General features: G+C 45.7%; 1 protein-coding gene across 2 annotated transcripts; it reads left to right on the forward strand.

Moving 5' to 3' along the window:
* Positions 1-822: 822 nt before the first annotated feature.
* On the forward strand, positions 823-22946 carry LOC120790230 (cadherin-20-like). Of its 2 annotated transcripts, none has more exons than XM_040127596.1 (12): positions 823-1041; positions 4840-5134; positions 5525-5644; positions 8492-8659; positions 10691-10878; positions 11609-11862; positions 15221-15402; positions 15752-15756; positions 17619-17693; positions 18099-18216; positions 19223-19474; positions 21489-22946. In XM_040127596.1, exons 1-12 carry the CDS (start codon positions 823-825, stop codon positions 22004-22006), a joined length of 2394 nt encoding a protein of 797 aa, XP_039983530.1. In that variant the 3' UTR covers positions 22007-22946. The 2 variants fall into 2 exon arrangements, with proteins under 2 accessions (XP_039983530.1, XP_039983529.1); XM_040127595.1 differs by lacking the exon at positions 15752-15756 and adding an exon at positions 16048-16064 and having other exon boundaries at positions 15221-15357; positions 17583-17693.
* The last annotated feature ends 520 nt before the right edge of the window (positions 22947-23466 follow it).

Below are 23466 nucleotides of genomic sequence, written 5' to 3' on the forward strand. Positions count from 1 at the left end.
GGCCGAGACGTGAGACGCATGCAACGTAACGATAGGGATAATCTGAATAAGAAATAAGGCGTACACTTATACATCAGAGTCAACAAGAAACATGGACGATGAAACGTTTGTGTCCTGGCGTTTAGGCCGATAAAATTATGTACGCAATCAGTTTTGATACGAGCACAGTCTGAAAAGTCTTACGATCAACAGTTATTTTGATGGAACGCAAACACGTCACTGTAAATTTCCACCAGTCTCTTTTTCAACATGCCCACTTTTCTATCTCAACCAAGACTAAACATTTATTCTGATATTATGTTATTTTTTTACTTGTTCTTTTTTTTGTTTGACCAGTTTCTGGAATATCCACTTAGGTTTTGTTTTTTTTCATGTGGAAACTGAAAATGCGAATGAAAGCAGGTGAGAATGTACCTACTGTCCCTCATCCTATTCTCCCCTCATGTTATGTCCTCTCCTCCTCCATGTGACCCCTTCGACGGCATAAGAGGAACCCCCTCATTCAACTGTGGAAAGGCACACACGGTCATTCAGCTCATTACAAGGCAACAAAAACTCAGTAGTAGAGGGCTAATCTGAAGGCAGGAGAGAAGACAGCCAATGTGTGTCATCCGCAGGTCTCCAGCAGAGCAACACAGACTAGGGCCCAGTATACAACAAAAGGATGACGGTATCCGAAAGGACACAAATCTGAGACTCATCTGTCCTTTCCTTTTTCCTCTTCCAGGACGCCAACGGCAGCCAGTGAGAAGGGAACCAGGAAACGACTGCACTCGCGAAGCAGGGGAAAAAGTCTCTCCAAATTCTACTCTTCGCTTCGCGATGGGAGACCAATTGCATCTTCCAGCAGTTGCCAACACCTTGCTCCCTGTTGCCCTCTGCATTTTGACCCTTCTGCCTCACAGCCTTCTGGGCCAGCCCGCGGGGGAGGACAGCGCGGGCAGCTCAGCGCTGCTCCAGCGGGTGAAAAGAGGCTGGGTGTGGAACCAGTTCTTTGTCCTGGAGGAGTACACCGGACTGGAACCACTTTATATTGGAAAGGTCAGTGTTGACTTCACGCTGTGCTGCATGAACATGCACACATATATGCAAACACACTGAGGTATTGAACTTTTCTTGCCTAGGAGGGTAGCAACTTTTCTGCATGACCTTTCCACTTGCTACACCTGCTACACCTGCGTGAGCTGCCTCGGTGTAGGTGTTGCAAACACTAATGACCTGTAGGGGAGCTCAGCAGCCTGGAGGTAAGCTGCTGCCTGGCCAAGCCTGAGCACATGAATGCAAAAGATCCAGATCCTGGGTGAACGGAGGCAAGCTTCAACCACTGCAAAAAAAAAAAAGAAACCCAATTTAATCCGTGGATGCACTGCGTCCACAGTAGGACACCCTCCTCTCTCCTGTCCACTTTGAACCAGAGCCAGACAGCAGTGATTGAGTTAATTGACCTGAACCGCGGCTCCACTCAGTTGGCTTCGTTCCACTGAAGTGGACGGCACGTCTGCAACACAGCTGAAACGCTCTGAGAAGACCAGACGACAGACGCTCACAAAGGAGCGCCCCGATCGTTCGGTTGCTAAAGGGATTGGAACATTTGATCAATAGTTGTAAGGCCAGTCATCGCCACTGGAGAGACACACAATCTTGCAAACTTCAAACGAAAAATTGCCATTTTTGGTAAAGCTTTTCTGGATGAAGTTGTCTTCAGTACGAAACAGGGAGTGCCATTGCAAAAGTGACCCCCCCTTAAAAGATAAAAACGTACCATCACTTCTGCACAACCGGCAGAAGGAAAGAAATGCCGCTCTGTATCGTTCTGACATTTCTAAACTAGAGTGAGGACGCTCCGAAAAATAACAACAACAATTAAGAAGGAGTCTGTACCGCACTTCGGCATTTTAGCATTAGCTGCCTGCATTAGTGGTTGCTAACTGGCCGTGGACACCAGCAGATGTTGAAAACTGACTATTTAGAACAATCGTCAGAGTCTACAGACGACGTGACATACAGACCAAATTTTGTCAGTGACTCGTTTTCACTTTGAAACAAAGGCGTGTCATTTATTGCTCACCCTGTTGTGTTTTTTTTACTGTCCTAAAAATAATAATGTCTTTACTGTACTTGAATTTAACATAAGATGTCTAATATAATATATCAAACATCAATTCTCATCATTATAATTATATTTTTTTGCACTCAACCGGTGTACGTTTTTGGCAGTATTGCTAATTTTGCCCCTCGAATGAGAGTAAAATACCAACGGGCCTATTTGACACCCTTGTAGACAGTCCTGGCTCAAACACTGTATTGTTTTGCATGCACATTGTGAATTCAGACATCTGTTTTTAATACCCGGTAACAAATAGAAATTGCCCCGAGCTTCCTGCAGATCCTTCTGTCAGAGCTTGGTACTAAGATCTCTCAGAACCCATACGTAGAGCCATTAAAATGCTTTCTTATTCCAATTTCCTAAAAGAAATATGCTGCCCTGATCTTAAAACTCTGATTCCAGACCTTTGATTGAATTTGCCTCAGCATTCCTCGTAGACTTTTAAAAACATGGCAGTACTAACTGATCATCCTCTGAAATTTCCCTTTGGGAATGATGTAAACCTGCCTAATTAGTGTTCTGGAATAATTTCACCACCACCGCTCGGGAATAACGAGGAAAAAAAAAACGCCGGATTCTGAGAAGTCACGTGGCCCGAACGGCTAGAAGAATAACAAGTCCTGAGAGAGTACCACCAGTGCCGTAGAAGAAAGTACTGTATCTGCTTAATGGTATGAAAAATTCCTTACAGCTGCTGTAGCATATTCACTTCATTCTTACCTCTTCTTCTTTCCCATTTAGCCTTTCTTCGCTGATGCTTTTCAAACCGCCCACCCTAATTTTTTCTAAGCTGAATGAAATAAGTGGTTGTGACAGGCTGGGCTACTACCCAGAGAGCCACTCAAGGCAGAAAGGCATTGTAGAATATGACAAAGCAGGGGGAAGATGTAATGTAGCCTCCCTCCTTAGGTTTTTTTTTTTTTTTACCGTCAGTTCAGCCTACCTCGCCTCTCTGTTTAGGAACTTAGTATTCAGAGATGCTGAGATGTTGAAGTAGTTGGGCTTTAGGCCGGGGCTGAGACGAAGCAAGTAATTGATATCCTGAGTGTCGAAGTCCCTCCTTTGATAGGCTTGGATGGAAAGGAGGGATCAGCGCAGGAGAAGGCGGATGAGCCGAAGGAAAGGCACCGGCCTTAGATATATCACCACGAGACACGGGGCTGAAGCCCACAATAGGGTGTTGATTAAAAAATCTATTCTGGGCCGAGCTGGGCTGCTCGGCACTTTGCCGGAGAGAGCGCAGGTGGGTAGAGCGTCCAAAGAGATAGGAAAAGCTGTATTGTCTGCTGCTCGGGAATGATGGGTATTCTGAAGATTGCTGCTTAACTATCACCAGAGGACGGGTGCTGTAGCTGCAAACTTTTAGCAGTTATCTCAGCATGGTCATTTCACTTAGTGACCCCAGACAACAAAAGGCCAAAGCAAGTGTCTTGAAAGGAGTGTGTTTTTGGCCTGGGGGGGGGGGGGGGGCCTCGCTGAGCATGCCTGTTGATTACATACGAGACCGACATCAACTGGGGCATTTAATTCCGCTCTGCCAGTGTGATGGCAGTAAGTACTCATCATACGCAGAGACCCTCTAAGTACAAAAAAGTGAGGAGTGATTGCACATCAACAGCCTAGCATTTGCACTTAGAGGCCACAGAAGACTTTTGATTGCAGTGCAGGGCCCATGGCAACAAATAGGCTTTAAGCTGCGGTTTGATGCCTACTTACAGCTACAGTGTCACGGTATTCATATAACCCCACACCATCCCTGGAGGTCTAGAGTTCATTTACCCACCGCTCTAATTAGGAGGGAGTGTGTTGACAGTATTGTCATACATATGTACTTTTATGCAAACTAGCATGTGGACTGAATAGAGAACGTAACGTAAGCGTTAGTTGAAAAGGGTCTTAACTTTGGAATAGCAAAATTAGCATTGAAAAATCTGGGTTGTGGCGTGTTGAATCGATAGAAATGCCTTTTCTAAGTAGAAAGTTTTGAGAGAGTGAGACATTTTTGCAGTCCTCCAGCACAAAATGAACCAGTGTCTGTGAAGCTAGAGGGGCCGACCTTCGGCTTTAATTTGAGGGTGTTTACATAAACATCAAATGACCAGTGTAGGAGTTTGAGACAGTTTTATATAAAGTCCTCCATTATAAAGAGACAGAAACCTAATCTTGACATCATATTGAATAATTGGTTTCAAATCCTTTGAAATCAATGAATGAATGAATGAATGAATATAATTTTCATTATCAGTTCGTTTGTTAATTATTTTTCTGATTTATCAGTTCGTTGTTTAATCCATAAAGTGTCAAAAATAATAATAAAAGGCACCAAAATGATGGTTTCACATTGCCTGTTTTGTCAGACAAACAGTCCAAAACCCAAAGGTATTCAGTTTACAAAAATAAAAAAAGAGAAAAAAGGTAGCAGACGACCTAGTTAAATGTCCGCAAAACATGTCACTGTCCTAAAACTTTGGACTGCACCATATGTCGGTTAGAGTCCTGTTCATTTCAACCTGTGATGCAGTTTTATCTGTGTTTGGGACATGTTGGGACTGATCCCCTTGTAGTTTTCTGACCAGCAATGTAGGCACAAATTTGACCCTATAGGAAAGTTTTTAGACGTCCCACGTCACCTTAAGATGTCCCCACAATAGGCCTTAAAAGTGGATCTTTACTTTGGGTATTTGTGTACTGTGGAATAAACTGATTTGACTGACTCATAAACGTCTCTGCAGCTCCACTCAGACATGGATAAAGGCGACGGCTCCATTAAGTACATCCTGACGGGCGAGGGTGCGGGCACCACCTTCACCATCGACGACAGCACGGGGGACATCCACGCCCTCCAGAGGCTGGACCGGGAGGTGAAGGCCCAGTACGTCCTCCGCGCGCAGGCCCGCAACCGCCTGACGGACAGGCCTCTGGAGCCTGAGTCCGAGTTCATCGTCAAGATCCAGGACATCAACGACAACGAGCCGAAGTTCCTCGATGGACCGTACCAGGCGACTGTACCCGAAATGTCCAAGATAGGTAAGAATAAGGAGACAGAATGGCAGATAGATGGACTAAACTGTTGCCTGAGCATGTTTGTGGTGGTTGTTTTTAAGGGAGCGGCTGTTGGAAGTTCGCAACCACGGTGAACAATAGCAAAGTACATAATATCCCCGCAGAGTACTCTCGTTCTTACAGGCCCATCTCCATCTGCCTGTTATTCATAAAACTCCTTTTTTTGGTAACTTTGAAGTAAATAAGCAAAGTTAGTTCCTGGGGCTGCTCCAAAACACAGATGGAAAAACTCAACCCAAACTTATTTCTTTGAGTAATGTTAATATTGGCGTTGCTGATCGCTATCTTCCTTTCCCCTGCCATTCTCATTTTCGCCTACTCCTCCTCCTCACCTTCGCCTCCGTTTGAAAACAGGCACATCTGTCATCCAGCTGACCGCCACGGACGCGGACGACCCCACGTACGGCAACAGTGCTCGTGTGGTCTACAGCATCCTGGAGGGCCAGCCTTACTTCTCAGTGGACGCCAAGACTGGTACGACTGCACACACGCCGCAAGGCTCTTTTCTGAAGCACTCAGACTGTTACCAGGGAAACCAGCGTTTTCATCCACTAGATGTAGAGGCTGAGGGATTTTAAACTTCTACCAGACACTTTCACTATTTTATGAGCTCCATATGAATGTGTAAGAAGTATTAAGTATGAATGAAGTTAGATGGCGTGGTAAAGCCGACAAACTTACCACTGACAGACAGGATTTACTAACGCCCCCCTGACCGCTACCCTTCATTTCCCACCTTGTTTCTAATGCTGTATCACTGTGTAATCGCACCACGGTCTGATTTTGGCTGTCCATACTTCGAGCCCCTGTGTATGCCGACCAGCTACGGATGTGGGAAGCTCAGCATGTCTCCTGCTGTTGCTACGAGACTGCCACACACTCGTCTGAAACGCTGCGCTCTTTTGTTGTGAGCGTGCAGCATCTCCAACTCCCGGCGCTCAGCAAGAAAAAGGACGCGCTCGGCTCAAAGTGTGACTGAAAATGAGGACGGAATAAGACACGCAGCCCCCTTGTACTGAGGGGATCGAGTGGTTCCAGAAACTTTGCCGTACCAGAGAGTTCACAGGTTCAAAAAGAAGCACATCAGTAGCCGTTTGTTATTGAAGGACCGTGATAGTGAATCTGCAAGTTTTAGTCTGTGTACTAGGCTTAGGGTTACTCATTATCATTAGATTCTTCTGAGATGTGTAATCTGTCACAGTGAACATAAAAATTGGAATTACTTGTGGCAAAACATACATTCATTCATGACATGAATAGTTTGACATTTTGGGGAAAAATTTGCTTTCTTAAAGTGATTTAGATGAGAAGGTCAATACCACCTTAAGGTCTGTGCGTCAAGTGCAGAGCCAGGAGGACGTTGGCTTGGCTTGGCATAAAGACTGGAAACAGGTTTTGTCAAGAGACTGCAAAGGAGATTTACTTACTTACAAGTGAATCACTATTGCCAACAGTATGTGGCCACTTAGTTTGGTGTGCTTCTGAGCCTGAGTCTGTTTTTCCTAGTTTGGGGTTGGCCCCCTTATTTCAAATAAAGGAAAATCTAAAAAGCCATATTTTCAGCTAGTGTGATTCGAACTGCATGGCAACAATTTGCGTTTGGCCCAGTCCTGTTTCAACATGACAGTGTCCCCATGCTCAAAGCCAGGTCCGCAAAGAAAATGTTTTCACAGTTTGGTGACCGGCCTGCACGGGGCCCTGACCTCAGCCCCGTCCGGCATCTTTGGGATGCACCGGAACACCGACTTTGAGCCGGGTCTTTTCGGCCGGCATCACCTCGCCAATGCTTTTGTGGCTGAATGGGAACAAATCCGTGCAGCTGAGTTCGACATCCGGTGGGAAGCCTGACAGTAGGGGAGGCTGTTACAGCGGCACGTTGATGGCCACGGTTTTTCAACTTAGATGTTAATCACATAACAACGTATAATGTTTAGGTGGGTAGCACTATACAGTCTCAGAGCTGTCACGTGCAACCCCTTTTTTTTTTTACTCGACCTGACCTTGGTTGGATTCTGCTGCAGGTAGACTGGATGTCTTTGGTAATAATACACTGGGATCCAGACAATAGGGAGAATGAACTATTAGACTCAGAAATCCTTAAAGGTTGAGTACCAATCAAAGCAAGTTACCTGATTACTGAAAGATTAAAAAAAATAAATTGCATTTGCATGATGGAGGTCTTCATTCTGTCCACAGACGTATTTTTGAACCAAGGCTGATTCATTTCAGGCCCACTCGTGACAAAGGACTCTGTTCTCTAAACTTTCTGCAATTATTATTTTTCTGCTCTCACAAAGCACTTAGAGGCTTTACAGCGACATAGTACAGTTTTTGCCCCGCAGTGCGAATTTGTCTGAATTTCAGTCCAACCGTTGAAAATAACTCACTTAGTCTTCCGGAAACTACAGTTCTCTACTTCAGTGTCAGTTTCAGTTTTAGTCAAATTTCGGATCAACTTGTTTTGGATGCAAGGATGCACCGCCACGAGTATTGATCTTTCCTTTTATCTTGCCAAACTGCCGTCCCAGTGATCCTTCCCCTATCTCAAGTCTTTGTCATGCACACACAAAACTTCGGCAGAAAACCTGATTACAAGTATATGTGACCAAGGTTTTAGCTGCGGAAATCTCCCAATCCCTTAAAGGAAATTGGGGTGCTTGGGTTGAACATTAATTGTAGGGTCACTGGTTTAACTCCAATCTCCTCTTGTCAACACGTAGAAGTGTCTTTGAGCAAGATAACTTCCCTGTATCCGTATGTGAGAGGAATCAATGGACAAAGTGTATAAAAAAAAAAAAACACGTAATACTTGATGTTAAAGAAATCCTACACCCAATGAAGAGAAAGGTACAAGAGAGGGAAAACACTGTAATCTTTACATACAGGTAATGCTTTATTTACTATTACAGCTTTCAAATCTCTAACATTAAATATTCATCATTGAATAGGCAACAATACTAGTTAAAGTTTTAAAAAAAACAAAAACATCTTTAGGTATGATTTATTCAGAGTTTAACAGCAGAAAAAAGAGCACAGACAGATATCTGAAAAAAAATGTTCCAACTTTGGCCTGTAGTAAGAAACCGAACGCTGTGAAATAAATGAAATCCTTAGGTACAGGGTCGAAAAGGATAAGAGGTTTCATTATAACACTCTTGTGCAGCCTCTTGTCTGGCCCATGGAGAGCACTGACATTCCAGGACAACATCGCTCGGACACATGACCGTAATCTGTGTCACCAGTTCCCTATCGCTGACCTTTAAATCACCTGCCGTGTCTCTGTTTGCCCCCTTTCCCTCTCCCTTGGTTTTCCCTCCTCAGGCGTGGTCCGTGTGTCCCTGGCCGACATGGACCGGGAGATCAGAGAAAACTACACTGTGGTCATCCAGGCTAAGGACATGGGCGGCCAGCTGGGGGGGCTCGCCGGCACCACCACCGTCAACATCACGCTCAGCGACGTCAACGACAACCCGCCCATGTTTGACCAGAGTGAGCATCAGTCTGCACTTCTGCTCTCCCGCTTCTTCTTCTCCTTTTTTTTATGTGATTTTCTCGATTCACGCCCCTGCTTTACCTCAACCTACGTCGACCTCTTCTAATCCCTTTTGATAGTCTTTGATCTGAGAGAGGAGCAAAAATGAAATGTTCTAGACAGTTTCTCACAAAAGGCAGAGAAACGGGTTGTAGGAAGACACTGTGGCACAATAAATAGCAATGCAAAAACGCTATATGTACACATTGTGTCCTTTACAGTGAATCATATTATTACCTAGATCTGATCGGCTATGACCCCCAAGTTACTAATTATTCCTTGGTTCAGGGCTGCAGCAAAGCATTGTTTTCGTTATTGATTGATCTCTTATCCACAAAACGTCAAAGATTATTAAAAGAATCCAAGGCGCTGTCTTCAAAATGTCTTGTTTTGTCTTACCAGCAGTCCAAAACCCAAAGATATTCAGTTTACAATGACTACAACAGCAAATCCTCGCGTAATTGAAGCTGGAACTGTTGGACTTTTTGGCCCTTTGGGTTAAAAATGGTGGATAAATGATGAATCGGTTCTTAATATCAACTTTCTGTTGGTCAACTAATTGGCTAACTGTTTCAGCACTAGTTTGCGTTCATTAAAATGCTGCTTCGAATGCTGAAAATTCTTCAAAATAGTTCTCTTTTGTACTCCAAAGATATAACGTAAGACCAGTTTGTGTGAAGAATAATGAAGGTTTGTGACCACCTGATGGGTTTGGAGAAGGTTCAGATGTTTGATCTCCACCAGCACATTGTCATACACAGTATACATTTGTTATTATTCGGTTTAGTATTATGCAGACGAAGTTCTGAATGTAAAGCAGCTGCTTTATTTTCTATGTAGGACATTCTTTTATTTGCTTTTGGCACCGACCATCAACCACCATCACACCTAAGGACAGAATACACGGGTAATTCTGTACAGTCAGGGTGTATTTATTCCACCTGCGTTTACAATGAACCTTATATTGTGTATACTGTGGGCATAATTTGTTGTTAAATCTCCAACCGTATATGGAGACATTTGTGGCTGAGACGCACCACAAACCCCAACTCAATGCCCCCAAATGACCCCAAAGTTCACTTGGATTTCAAAAACAACACGAGGCTTTTGTTTCAGGGGCCGATGGTTGACGCTTTGTGTTTTGGTTTACGGTGCATTTCAGTAAGCTAGTGAAGCAGCAGCGTGGCACGCCTGCAATAAAAAAGGGACTGTGGCATCTGTTCGCCGCGTGAGAAAGCTTACGTCCATGAGAGTTGGCTGTTTTTGCGAGGGTGTTTTTGTCCCCCACGCAAAACCACACATCTCAACATCCATCCACCTGATTTCTCCCGAGCATCCGAGCCGTTAGCCCCTCTGCCCTTCTCACTCTGTCTACTTCTGGCCACCAGCCCCCAGTCCTTTACCCCCGGCCTCCTCCCTCCCCTCCTCCTCTCAGCTACCAGTCGCCCCATGCTGTCTCTTTGATTATCCCCATTCCTGCTCCACTCATTACCGTCCTCCTGAGGTCAGGGGTTGTCTGGCTGTCCGTGGTCATCTCAGCCTGGCCGACGGGTGGCTTCACTAGACAAAGAGAACACCCGCCGCCGCTGCCACCCCACTGCCACTTCCATCACTAGTCCCCCATCAATTAACGCCATCACTTCGATGGAACTTTGATTGGTTGTGAAGAGCTTCAGGGATTCCCCTCTGTCGAGCACAACGTGCAGGCATTTCACTTTGGACTGCGGGGAGCACCACAAATTGGGCAGCTGTCACCTCTTCTTTGAGGTTAAATAGAAGATGAAATTCAAGCCGACCCACGAGACCGTATATAACCCAAGTGTGAGGCATTTATGGAGCCATTTATTCTAGGCTGCCTCAGATGTGAGGTTGAGAGGAGAGAGCAGCAGTGTAGTTGACGGAAGATGTTTGGCTCCCTCTAGAGGGTAGAAGAGTAAAACAGACGGCAGAGGCATGACAGGATGATCACTGCTAATTCATCTCCTCAGGGTTGTACCAGATGAGCGTCCCAGAGTCAGCTCCAGTGGGTTCAGTGGTGGGTCGTATCTGGGCGAAGGACAGGGACATCGGGGTCAACGCTGAGATGACGTACAGTATCATTGATGGAGATGGAAGAGACACCTTTGACATCAGCACGGATCCCACCGGCCTGTTCGGCATCATTACAGTGAAAAAGGTACTCGTGGAGACTGATCCGTCGACTTTTATCACATCACACAGTTACAGGTGATAAATAATGTAAATCATTTTAACCATCTGCATCGTTCCTTTAATACAGGTCTTATTTTAACACTGGATTTTACAGACTCAGTAGTATTTTATTAAATAATAACTTAGGATTTATGATACGTTTCATAAAAGAAGGCGACACGACCTGGGCTTGTACATTTTATTTGTTTACAACCCTGGTACAAACCCCGAAAAAAGGCTTCTTTGTCAAACAGGAAGAAAGGCTCAAAACTCCAATTAAAATTCTGGCAATTTAATATTTCCTTGACTGGGGCGAACATTGCACGCCTTGCAAAGTGCTGTCTACATGTCATTCTTGATTTTGAGTGTCTTTTGATAAATCCGGCACTAACAAAAAAAAAAAAAAACTTTGTGTTTGGCTTTTTTGAAGAAACATCTGTTTTGCTCTCTTAACCTTTCAGATGTCCCCTAGCATCCCTAACCGTTCGCCCTGGCATGTCACCTTCTCTGGTGATATTTTTACCCAGAGACATGATGTGTATATCTTTCTTTAATGTAATGCTGGCACAAATTAAAGTATTTCCTGAATGAGAACCTTGACTGAAAATTGTGTGACTTAATTTCTACTGTCAACTTGTGTTGAAAACTGCGGCCAAAGTGCAGCAGAAGTTCAGAAACCGTCTGTTTAATGGCTTTTGTGTGTGTCCACCCTCCAGCCGCTGGACTTTGAGATCAAGCCCAGTTACACTCTGAAGGTGGAGGGCGCCAACACCCACCCGGACCCGGCCTTCCGCCAGCGCGGGCCCTTCAAGGACGTCACCATCGTGCACGTGAGCGTGGAGGACGTGGATGAGCCGCCGCTGTTCGACCTGCCGGCGTACTACATCGAGCTTCCAGAGGACGCTGAGATCGGGACGCTGGTGAGGACGTTGTCGGCGAGGGATCCCGATGCTGCCAACAACACTGTGAGGTGGGGGAACACGATGAAAGAACCCTGTCCTGGCTCCACGTGCTTGTCAGAAAAGCAAACCGGGAAAAACACAATGACTAAATAAACGTGGCTGCTATTTAGCTGCTCTCATTGAATTTCATTGTAGGGTATGTCTCAACAATATCCCTGTAAAATGAGTGCATGGATTTACAGTAAAAGTCAGGTTGGATTGGAGACATTTAGGCACCTAACTGCATGAGAGCGAGTCAGTTGTCTGGATTTTTTTTTTTTTTTTGTCTTCCTTTTCTCACAGTGCATGCTTTGCATTGGTGGAAGTAGAATCCATATCCTTCACTTCAGTAAAAGCACGTACACGAGTTCAAAAAGTACTCCACTTACAGGCAAAGGTCAGGCATTCAACATCTTGTTAAATCACCAAGTTAAAGTATACGAGTATAAACAGTAAAATGTGCAAAAGGAACTTTTAACATAATGCCTGAGCTGCATTTTGTTCTAAAGACTTTTTGCATTTTAACCTGTTTTTACAAAAAAAAGTTGATTTTTATCAAAATTAGATTTGTATTGAAAACAGGTTGAATTCTTTTTTTTTTAATAACAAAATGAACTCAATTCCAGACTTTAAGGACTAAATCAGAGGGAGATGTTTCCCTCTGAAGGCCTTAAATATTAATGCCGAACAGCTTATCGTGAGTCTGCAGTTTTTCCTCGCTCACCGGCGGGGGTCAAACCGGTGGCTCTGCTGGTGTAACAATACCCGGGGTCCAGCAGGGGGCAGCATCACAACATGACTTCCCGGAGCAGGCTCCGACCGCAGGCCCCCCCCCCCCGCTCCCCCACCCCCAGCAGAGCAACGTGACTGAGCTCCCTTTCTGCATCTACATGTGTGCCCGAGAGCTCCACGGTAGGGGCGGCTGACGCCGACGGAGCCGAGGATGGACAGGGCAAACGTAATCATGTTAATAACAACCCTGACAAGTTGCAGCATCCAACAATCAGTCACCGCAGAGAGACTGGGCGCTGAAGACTTACTCTTCAATAACAGAGGAGTGAATGTTTTGTGCTCCAACAGAACAGATGTTGCGTGGCGGGCTGACTGTCCAGACTGCACCTCTCATAAACTAATTAGACATAAAGCCTTTAATTAGGCTATTAATCATCCGAAGGAATCAATGACTGCGGCAGTAAATGAGTGTTTCACATGGCACAAGCTGCGCCCCGTCCCAGCTGCCCGCTTTTTACGGCCTCGATTAGGGCGAAACGTAGCGCGCGGGAAACGGATGACGCGGCGGCTGCTTGTGCGCGTCGAGTTCGCGTCTGCTGCTGAATTCGCGCTCGGCGATTCAAGCGCTGTGTCCCGAATTTTCTTCCTCATTCGCTATTTCCTGCACAACAACCCCTTAAAAAAAAAAAATCGACATAGTGGGGTGCAGCAGAATTGTGCTTCTTTTTAGGTTTGGGCAATATGAAGAAACATACTGTGAGAAATTGGACAAGCGCCGGAGGCTTATACCAAGTCTCGTGTGTCCTCTACGGTATATGGTCTGGTTGTCCCATGGGTCGCCATGGCAATGTTATAAACTATTGCCTTCCAGAGTCAATCAAACTCTTCAAACTCTTAGATTCATAGACGGTCCCGACCTCCAGGCCGGAGACCACCGCTCCGAACCTCTTCGATGCCGAGCCACCGATGGCACCTAGCTGAGAACTCTCTCATTCCTGGAGAGCGGGGAAAATCAGAGCAGTGAGCCACTGATGCAGCTAAAGCTCCAATCTGAATATCATGTCTCCATGAAATCCCCCGAGCCGGCACCGTACTCTGGCGGCGCATCAGTAAGCCAGTTCGGGGGCCCGGGGAAGGGTCACGGCGCAGCTAGCGGAGAGCCGAGGGATCGGACCGAGGGTGGGGGTGAGGGGCTGAGGCCAGATACTGTAGCATCAGCATCAGCGGCGGCGGCGGCGGCGGCATCATCAGATGACAGATAACGACAAAAAGCAGCAGGTGACCTTCAGTCTCGGTGTCTGTCTCATTTCCAGTTTACATATTTCTTTCCTTTACTGACTGCAGCATGACTGGCAGATATATCTGCCCCCGCCCCCTCACACACACACACACACACACACACACACACACACAGAGAGAGACAGCAACCCCTCCCCATGACTGTGGAGGAACGATATTAATAGCGTTCCTTCAGGGAGACCCTTGCCAGCCGTGGATGTGCCAGTCACGACTGCTCCCTGTCGGCACACAGTCCCCACAGACATAAACACAGGCACGCACGCGCGCACACACACACACACGCACACACACACACACACACACACACTACTGCTAATGCGACCGTAATACATCAGTTTGACTATACGAGTCTTTTATTAAACTCTTGATCTGCAGATGTGATGGAGATAAATAGTTTAATCGTCAGTTTTGTGTGTTAATTAGTGATTTAAATGCAGTGTGTCATAGAGCTGCCTGCTGCCCCCCCTCCCCAAAAAAAACAGTGTGGTTAACGGTGAGTTGTAGTGTTTCAATATGCAATGGCACGGAGGACTGAATCAGCACAGTCGGAAACATTTGTCATCTTAAAAACATCAGCATCGAGCTTTCAAAGACTCAGTCAAAGCCAGGTGGGAAAGCGTGATCTGTCCCGTGAGAATCTTTCTGTGTAAGAATTTCTCGGGAAAGATGTGGGATAGCTGAGGGTTGTTTCAGAGGCAGGGGCCGGCTCATGATTAAACACGCCATCGAATAAAAACCTTGATCGACTAATCAACTCGCCATCCCGTTGGACCTGATTCGGACACGCACACACACACACGCACACACCTTTACCTCTGCCAGGTGGGAGTAGAGTGAGGCAGCCACAGGTGAAGTCAGTCCATGTGTGAACACGGGACACCTCATGGTTACATAAACAGGTTTCTGCTCCACAGCCTGGGAGAGGATGTGCGCTACCTTCTCCTGTTTCTCCTCCACTTCTCTGTCTGTGTGTGTGTGTGTGTGTGTGTGTGTGTGTGCGCTAGTCTGGCTGTTGTTGCGCGTCGCTCTCGGAAGAGTGTTTTTCGAAATCGGCCTGCGGTGGCGGGAGATGAGCCAAGGCGGCCCGCTGCGGGTCTGTGTATCCCCGGCGTCAGTTTGGCAGAGGAGGCAGATACTCTGATTAAGCCTTATCTGGAGCCTCCTCTTCTTATTGTGCCCTCAGACGCTGCCAGCCTGTCGCCTTATCGCACGGAGACACACGTGCTGCGCACGCCGTTTCGTGCGTGCGTGCGTGCGTCGCCCTCGGATGGGATTACAGGCTCCCAAAAAAAAAAAACACACAAAGATGCATTTCATTCAACGCTGATGCTCACACGGCCCTTTCTGTGCCGCCAGGTATTCCATCGAGAGGTCCAGCGACCCCGAGAAGTACTTCTACATCGAGATCACTTCCGGGTCGCTGATGACGGTGCGTTCGCTGGACCGGGAAGAGAACGGCTGGCACAACATCACGGTCCTCGCCATGGAGATGAGTACGTGGCACGCACAGACACACAAACACAAACGGACGCTCCCCTGCACGTCATCTCCACCTTGGCAAAATCCGGTGAACTGTCGTAGCCCCGTAAATCCTGTGACGAGTGACACAAGACGGTTTTTCCCCTCTCTCAACAAACTGACATAGCGTCGCTCGTGTGCCGTCTAAACCGAATTAAAACATGACTTTTCGCTTGACAACATTCAACATTTGGGAGGACACATTGTGCGGGTAAGTTCGTATTCCACTCGAGCCCAAGGCGACGTCTCCAAATGTCTCGTTTTTTTTCGGTCAACAGTCTGAAACCCGAAGACGTTCAGTTTACAGGGATATCAGACAGAAAATCCTCACAAAATGATGGCAGTTATTTTAGCAATAATAAAGTCTAGTGTTAGTTGTACTTTTAGGACTATAACTCCAGACAGTATTAGTTTGGTAACAAGGAGATTCATGCTGTGGGTTTATACAGAAAAAAAAACCAGATGTGCTTAATATAGTTGCACAAATGCAGAACCGGTGATTTTGAAAAACAGCTCCCGCGGAGTTATGTAGTGTAGAGCAGGAGACGCCCAACAGATCTGCACACAGCTGGCAGCCTTGAAAGTCACCTTCATCCTCCCGGTCTTTGCTTTGTTTGTCTGTTTGTCTCTTCGCTTGGTAGACACACCTAAAAAAAAAAAAAAAGAAAATAAAAAGGAGACGGTAATTGAGTTAATGGCTAATTAAATAACGTCCCGCACGGTGATTAATTAAAGATGTGATGGAGATGAAGAGGGCGAGAGGGGGCGCAGATAGGAGGGGGATGAAGAAAAACAAAAAGGATGGAGAAACAGCGTGGGCAAAATAAAATTAGCTGGAACAAAGTAAAACTGAGTCTTTGTAGTAAATAAGCAACATTAGATCAAGCAAAAGGGCTCATAAAAAGTAATAATATTCAAATAAAAAACTTGTCATTGAAGAGAAAAATTATGAGGATTAAGTTCTAATTCGACTAGAAAGAGTCATATTATGATACAAAGTCATAATTTCTTGCAAGAGGTCATAGCAGTATGCAGATTAATTCACTTTATGAGAATCATTCATTATATTATGATTTTTAAAAAGTTATACATTTAAGAGAAGTCATTATATTACAACATAAAGTTGGGATTTATGAAAAAATAAATGTTGAAAATGTCAAAAAAAAAAAAAGGAATATTAAACAATATCACAGTAAAAACTTGTAGAGAAAAACCGTTGTGACAATATAGTCACAGAGATGATGAGAAAAAGTCATCGTCATACGAATCCTTATCTTCTGACAAAAGTCAGTCTTTTGTGGATTAAGGCTTCATCGTTTGAGGAAAACGTCAGTATATTATGATGTGAAGCTGTTAATGTTAAACGTGAGGTTTACAGGCTGTCCACAGACCTGCATCCAACTCTTCACAGCTGGGAGAGCACAGCTGTCTAGCAGCCAAATGGAATTCAGTCTTCAGTCTTTATTCATGTTATCATTAAAAAACCCGCGCTTTTCCTACCGTGGCACGTAAAAAAAAAAAAAAAAAAAAAAAAACCCATTCTTCTGTGGAAAAGGTTTATTAAAACGTGGTTTTATCATCTTCTTTCATTTCATTTGGAGCAAAATTCCCATTTGTTAAAAGCAACTCAATCGATATCCACAGTTTAATTAAACTGCTTTGTACTGTGCTTCAACTCCAATACATTTTCACTCTACGGATTTCACTTCACTTCAGGTAGAACCTCAGCGCCGTTACAGCCCCTTGCACTTGACCTGGAGATTTGATTACTTCTTTCTGATCCTCAGACGCGCGCACACACACACACACACACACACCACGAGGCCTCTTGGAGCTTTGACCTCCAGAGCCAAAGTCACACCATTGATTGATTGATCACGTGATGAAACCTGAGGAAGTGGTTAGTGCCCGCTAACCGTGTTTCTACTGCCTATTACACAGCCGGTTAAGGTATGCAAATTGCTGATTGTAATGGAGAATAATAGAATTGTAATCTAAGCATGAGAGGCCCTAATGTGCCGACGGCTCGCTGTAAATGAGGGGAAGATTAAGGGAGGCACAAACTGAGCTAAGCAGGATCCCCAAAGAATCATTTATCTGAGATCCCACATTGCATCTTACAGCTTCTGACCAACGTGTGTGTTTACTGTATGTGTGTGTGTGTGTGTGTGTGTGTGTTGCCTGTTCCTGCAGAGCGCAGATGCAAGTGTGTGTGTGGTGTGTCGTGGGCCGTGAGTCCGTGAATGACAATCCTCCCTTGCTGACCCACTACCTGGAGGCTTATGTGTGTGAGAACGCCAAAGCCGGGCAGGTACGGAAACACGACTCACCTGAGAACTGCGTGTAGTTCGTTAGTAGTGGAAAGTCAGTGAGTTTACTCAAGTACTGCTCTTACACTCAGGCCTGAGGTACCTTTTTATGCTGCTTCATACTTCTCCTCCACCAAACCCCATAGGGAAAATACCCAACTTTTTACTCCGCTACATGTTTTACAGCTAAAGCTCCTAGTTACTGTAGTTACTAAGTATGTTATAGTCTTAAAAAGCATGATAACTTAATGTTTGCGTACATATTTTGTTTTCCTAAAAGCTGAACTGTCTTACAACCGATACAGTAGAAGGACTGTAAAGCGTCATGGGAGCTGCAGCTGCTCCAATACCAAGAAAATCAGTGCCTGTCTCCCACTGGGATCTAACTGTGTGTTGATGTAATCCAGCTGATCCAGACGGTGACGGCGGTGGATCCAGATGAGCCGCTGGGTGGACAACACTTCTACTACAGCCTGGCTCCAGAGGCCGCGAACAACCCCAACTTCACTCTGAGAGACAACCAAGGTAAACATCCGGACAAGTCTGGGGTGCCGAAGGTCAGGGCGTTAGCTCTCCAGCAGCACTGCGTGGATTAGGATTGATGTTTTGTCCCGGTTAAGGGAGAGAGGTGTTCAAATGTAGCATTTTGTGGGACGGTGGCCCTGCTTCGAAGCCAAGCGTAGCATCAACAGTTCGTGCATCGTCACAGTTTTGTTCCTGTGGAGGAGGCGGCCCGAGGGGCGATGCCGAGTCCTTCCATCGTCCTCGGTCACCGGAAACCCTGAAAGCTTTAGCTCCGTTTGCTCCGGAGGAACAGCAGCGCTTTTTCCTAACTTGCGCCGTGAACTGCACACGGCGAACAGACTGTCCTCCAAGTCTGCCTGGGTTACAGTGTAAAGTCAGTGTCAGCTACGACAAAGAGCTTCTCATATGGTCCGTTTTTCGTCCAGATGGCCCCGGGCTCAGCTCCCGGTATGGGAACTGTAAGTTCACCTTTGCATAAGGCAGGAGAGACTGACCTCTTTACCAATTCAGCATTAGTCCAGGGCCGGGCTGTTGTTACAATGGAGACCACTAAGGTCGAGTTTGGAGATGGCGGAATGAAGGTATACTCCGATTTATTTTTTAAGACTAAATACTTTAAATTTTGTCGGAAAAAAATAAACTGTATGAAAAGAATTTAAGGGATTCAGTGTTGACGTAGATTCTGGTTCTGAAGTCAGCAGAAGCTGTCGGACTCGTCAGGGCTATTTGTGTATGTTGTAGTAAGTAAAATCAAGCAGTGAGTGACTGGAGTTAAATCGCTGCAAATCATCGCTTCATCTTCACAGCCGTACAAATCATCAACCCAAACTCCCACGACTCTGTGCTCTGCGCTCTGTGAACGTTGATGCTTACTGTACGTGCCCTGGACCCTCTTATCTGGGAAAGTCAGCCACTGCAGAATAAGTGGTCTGAGCTCAAAAGTCTCCAAGCGCCTTGTCTCCGTACATTAACTCAACCTTTCCCCGACCTCTTCGTCGCTTTCCAGACAACACAGCGTGGATCCTGACTCGGCGCGGAGGCTGGTCACAGCAGGGCCAGAACCTATTCTACTTGCCCATCTTCATCTCCGACGGCGAGCAGCCGGTCCAGAGCAGCACCAGCACGCTGACCATCCGAGTGTGCGGCTGCGACCAGGAGGGCAACGTCATGTCGTGCAACGCCGAGGCCTACAGTCTGCCCGCCAGCCTCAGCCGAGGAGCCCTCATCGCCATCCTGGCCTGTATCTTCGTCCTGCTGGGTGAGTTATGATCTGCCGCTGTGATGGTGGGCAGAGAGGAGCCGGTGGCCTTTTGTCCTAATGATAAACTTATACAATGTCAGGCCAAACCTGCAGGTCTTGAAAAGCCCTAAAAAGCACGGGATGAAAAAACCCCAGTGCTGCTGACCCGGCTCTCCGACCTTACGTGAAATATGTCAATCAATCAGTCACTTGTTTTATTAGTGGTTCAATCCAACCATTTTCTGCTGCTCATCCAGGTCGTGTTCGAAGATATTATTAGGAACCATCCTTGTGTTCTGCCAGGAAGTGTGATACAAACGTCAAAAGAAAAAAAGGTTCAGACTTCACCGAGATGCAATTTTGAGCCCCGGCGTCCTAAGTTACAGTTGCTACGCCCGTCAAGCTTTTCTTTCAAAGCACATGTTCAATTTACAATGACGAGCAGCGGCCGGATCTACTAACCCATTATTTTTGAAACAATAGATCCTTGATTTCAGACTAACTGGTGATATGCAACAATGGGCCTGTGACATAACCACTAAATTACACGTACAAAAATGGATAAAACTCCTCCTTTGGAATAAGAATTATTATGTCTATTCAGTAACAATGAGCTCAGACTCCAAGCAAGCAAAGATATTCTACCTAAATTTATTGCAGCCTCCCAGTGGAGCAGAGTGAGTCAACCTGCCGAGCCGTCCTTCTCAGTTACCGGTCTGCGGGGAGAGATAAAGTGGGTCCATATCAGCATCCAGGGGAAAAGAGAGTGTGACGCCACAGGGCAGCTGGTGCCAGTGAACGCTAGACTTTTGCCAGGGTGCAAAAAGAAACCCGTATTTAATCCCGCTCCAGTGATGTCACGCTGGGAGATGCCTTGGCTCCTGCGGAATCTCTTTTTTTCAAAGTGACATCTCTACTCTTAAGTGTTTCACGTCCTTGTTCCGACGCTGTTAGCAAGAGTGCAGCGAAAAGTTAGTCACTTCTGAGGTGATAAATAATATCTGGATAACATGCATATTCATTAGTTCAGTCCAGATAGCACATTTCATGTTTGTATTCTGCTTCAAATTGGATTACTTCACCCGTACATCGCAAATATTTGAGTGGTAGCACACACTCTGTTTTACACACTGATGTTTTTGGCCAAAGTGCTGCAGTGATTTAAATCAAGGCCTGCTGCTGCCCGGCGGCTCACCCTTGGTCACTGTTTTCACATCGTGCTATTACAACAGTTAAAAATGTAATCTGACTAAGAAAAGGGTTTCTAGCCAAATATTCCAGTTAATGGCAACTGCCCGATGTTTTTTTTATGCGTTCGTGTACCTTCACCTTTGGCCCGTCCATGAGGCATTGGTCCAAAGATTTGCAAGAGCAAGGCTCTTCCCCTGCCAAATGTCTTGCTCTTGTTGCAGACATCTCATTTGGTCCGTGTGGGACACGATGGAGGGAAAATAAAACAGACAAACAAGCAAAACAAAACAAAAAAAAAACGAACATCTTCAACCCTCGAAATTCATTGTCATTGTGCCATTTTCCAAGAAGCTATTTCATCCACAACTTCAAGGTCAAAGGTTGGATTCCATGTTGTTTTTTTGTTTTTGTTTTTTCTGATAAACTGGTTAAAAAATAAAATAAAATTGTTGAAGACGTCAAAAAAAGGGAAAAATGCCTCTCCCGAGTCCCCAGAGCCCAAGATGACGTCCTCAAAGTTAGAATGCCTCAAAATGGAGACAAACAGCAAATTCGTTTGGAAACCACCTGGAACTAGCAAATGTTTGGCATTTTAACTTGATAGATGATTAAAACATGAAGTGATAAACAAGGTATTGCTAAACAGCTTTACCACTAGTTCAGATTTTCCAGATTTCATAAATCTGAGATGTATTTGTGCCTTCTCTTTGCACAAAGCTTGTGTTACTCCTCTATTAAAATGCCATTTCAAAAAGGTGTTTTTTGTAGCTTGAGATACATAAAACCTTCCGGTCAGTCTCTACAGTTTGCTGACAATTGTTTTATTTCTTCTTTACAACAGTGATGATTCTGCTCATGCTTTCCCTGCGGACTCATCGGAAGAAGCCCTACCTGTGTGACGAGGAGGAGAACGTCCACGAGAACATTGTGCGCTACGACGACGAAGGCGGCGGCGAGGAGGACACCGAGGCCTTCGACATCGCCGCGATGTGGAACCCGCGTGAGGCCCACCACCACCTGGGCAAGATGAGACAGGACATGCTTCCGGAGATCGAAAGCTTATCGCGTTACGTCCCTCAAGCCTGCGTGATGGGCGGCGGCGGGGACAGTAACGTCCACGGATATGTGCTGGCAAAGCTCCTGGAGGCTGACATGGACCCGTGCGCCCCACCTTATGACTCCCTGCAGACCTACGCGTACGAGGGGGAGGGTTCGGTCGCTGAGTCGCTCAGCTCGCTCCAGTCGGGAACCACGAACACCGACCACGAGTACGACTACCTCAACGACTGGGGGCCCCGTTTTAAAAAACTCGCCGAGATGTACGGCGTGCTTGAGACAAATAGCCCTCCAATGTGGTAGAACTCCTGAACCTTCGCCTTTTCAATCTTTGACAAACTACACCAACAAAAAGAGAAGAAGAGAGACAAAAAAGAGACATCAGAGAAGTGAGAAAACAGACAAAAAGTGTGTGAGAAAAACACAATAAAGCCGGAATGTGCTTACGTCCACATCCATGACTGTTAGCACTTGAATTCCTGCCGAAGCCTCGATTCTTCACAGCCTTGGAGGCCTGCGATGCCTGCAGCAGTAGCAGCAGTGTGAGCTGGTTTTAAATCTCCCCCAGGGATGGGGCTTCAGAGACAGACTTGGATTGGCAGCCTCACGGGGCCCGCAAAGGAACGGCTTCAAAGCACATGTTAAATCCCCCGCCTGACCCAGCCACGGGCAGAGCCCCTTTGGTTCAAAGTGTTGAGCGATTTATGCCCGAGATGAAAACGGAGGGGAGCGGGACAAGCTGACTCGCAGCAGCACAGGAGACAAACTCTGAAATCCTTATCCACTCTTCTGAGCTTGTGCTTTTATGGATGTTTCAGACCACAACACTGACGGACAAAAAGAAAGTGAGGCGTCGTCGCTGCAATCGGAGGCGTGTCCTTTTCTCGTTTCATCGGTGGCACGTCTTAATTTATCTCTTTGTTTCATGTGCTGTATTTATATTTTTTGCTAACTTATTTGGGTACTTTAAACCGACACTGTACTTAAGCTGCCGCCGTGCGCGGAAATCTTTAAAAAAAAAAAAAGATCACGTTTGTTGTAACATACATGCTGTAACTGCCCCTTGTTTTCAGTCTATGTGAGAAAAAAAAAAAAAAACGTTTGCGACGCCTCTCCAAATGTCACACGCCATGCACAGGAGATGGTGATGCTGTAATGCCTTGTGGGTTTCCCAGGTCGAAATGTTTATTGTATTATTGTTTTTGTATCATTTTTGAGCTCGTTGTATTGTGACTCTGTTTCTCTTGTTTTGTTTTGTTTTTCTGTCCCAAAAACCCGGTTCCGCTATACACACACACACACACACACACACACACACACACACACTTTAGGAGAAGAGGGAAGCCATTTTTGAAAAATCTTTCGATGGAGCTGGACATATCCCAGCAGACGGTTGGATTTTTACATGACCCTTGCCTTTAAGATCTGTCCACCTGGAACAAGACTTTGACCGAGTCGCCTTTGTCCTGTTAGAGATACTGATGTTTGTTTTTCTGCACGCCCACACGTGTGCTGATTTGATCTCCTGTTTGGACTACAGAGACATCGAGGTTTGATCTGTCCTGTTAGAGATACTGATGTTTGTTTTTCTGCCGCCGCACACGTGTGGCTTGATCCTCTAATCCTGTGGACTACAGAGACATCGATTATCTGCATCAAGTGCCAAATGTAAAAAGGACAACAACATCAACAACAACAACAAAACAAAAACAAAAAAACGACATTTTGGGAGAAAAAAAAAAAAAAAAAAGGTGCAAAACACA

The sequence above is a fragment of the Xiphias gladius genome, chromosome 5 (genome assembly GCF_016859285.1).
Source record: "Xiphias gladius isolate SHS-SW01 ecotype Sanya breed wild chromosome 5, ASM1685928v1, whole genome shotgun sequence".
Classification (NCBI taxonomy): domain Eukaryota; kingdom Metazoa; phylum Chordata; class Actinopteri; order Istiophoriformes; family Xiphiidae; genus Xiphias; species Xiphias gladius.

Bases quoted from the DNA above. Each gene is read 5' to 3' on its own strand.
- LOC120790230 (XM_040127595.1), top strand. From the start codon at position 823: ATGGGAGACCAATTGCATCTTCCAGCAGTTGCCAACACCTTGCTCCCT. The intron at 5,135-5,524 runs GTAAGAATAAGG...GTTTGAAAACAG, and splicing joins ACCCGAAATGTCCAAGATAG to GCACATCTGTCATCCAGCTG. The intron at 8,660-10,690 runs GTGAGCATCAGT...TCATCTCCTCAG, and splicing joins CCCGCCCATGTTTGACCAGA to GGTTGTACCAGATGAGCGTC.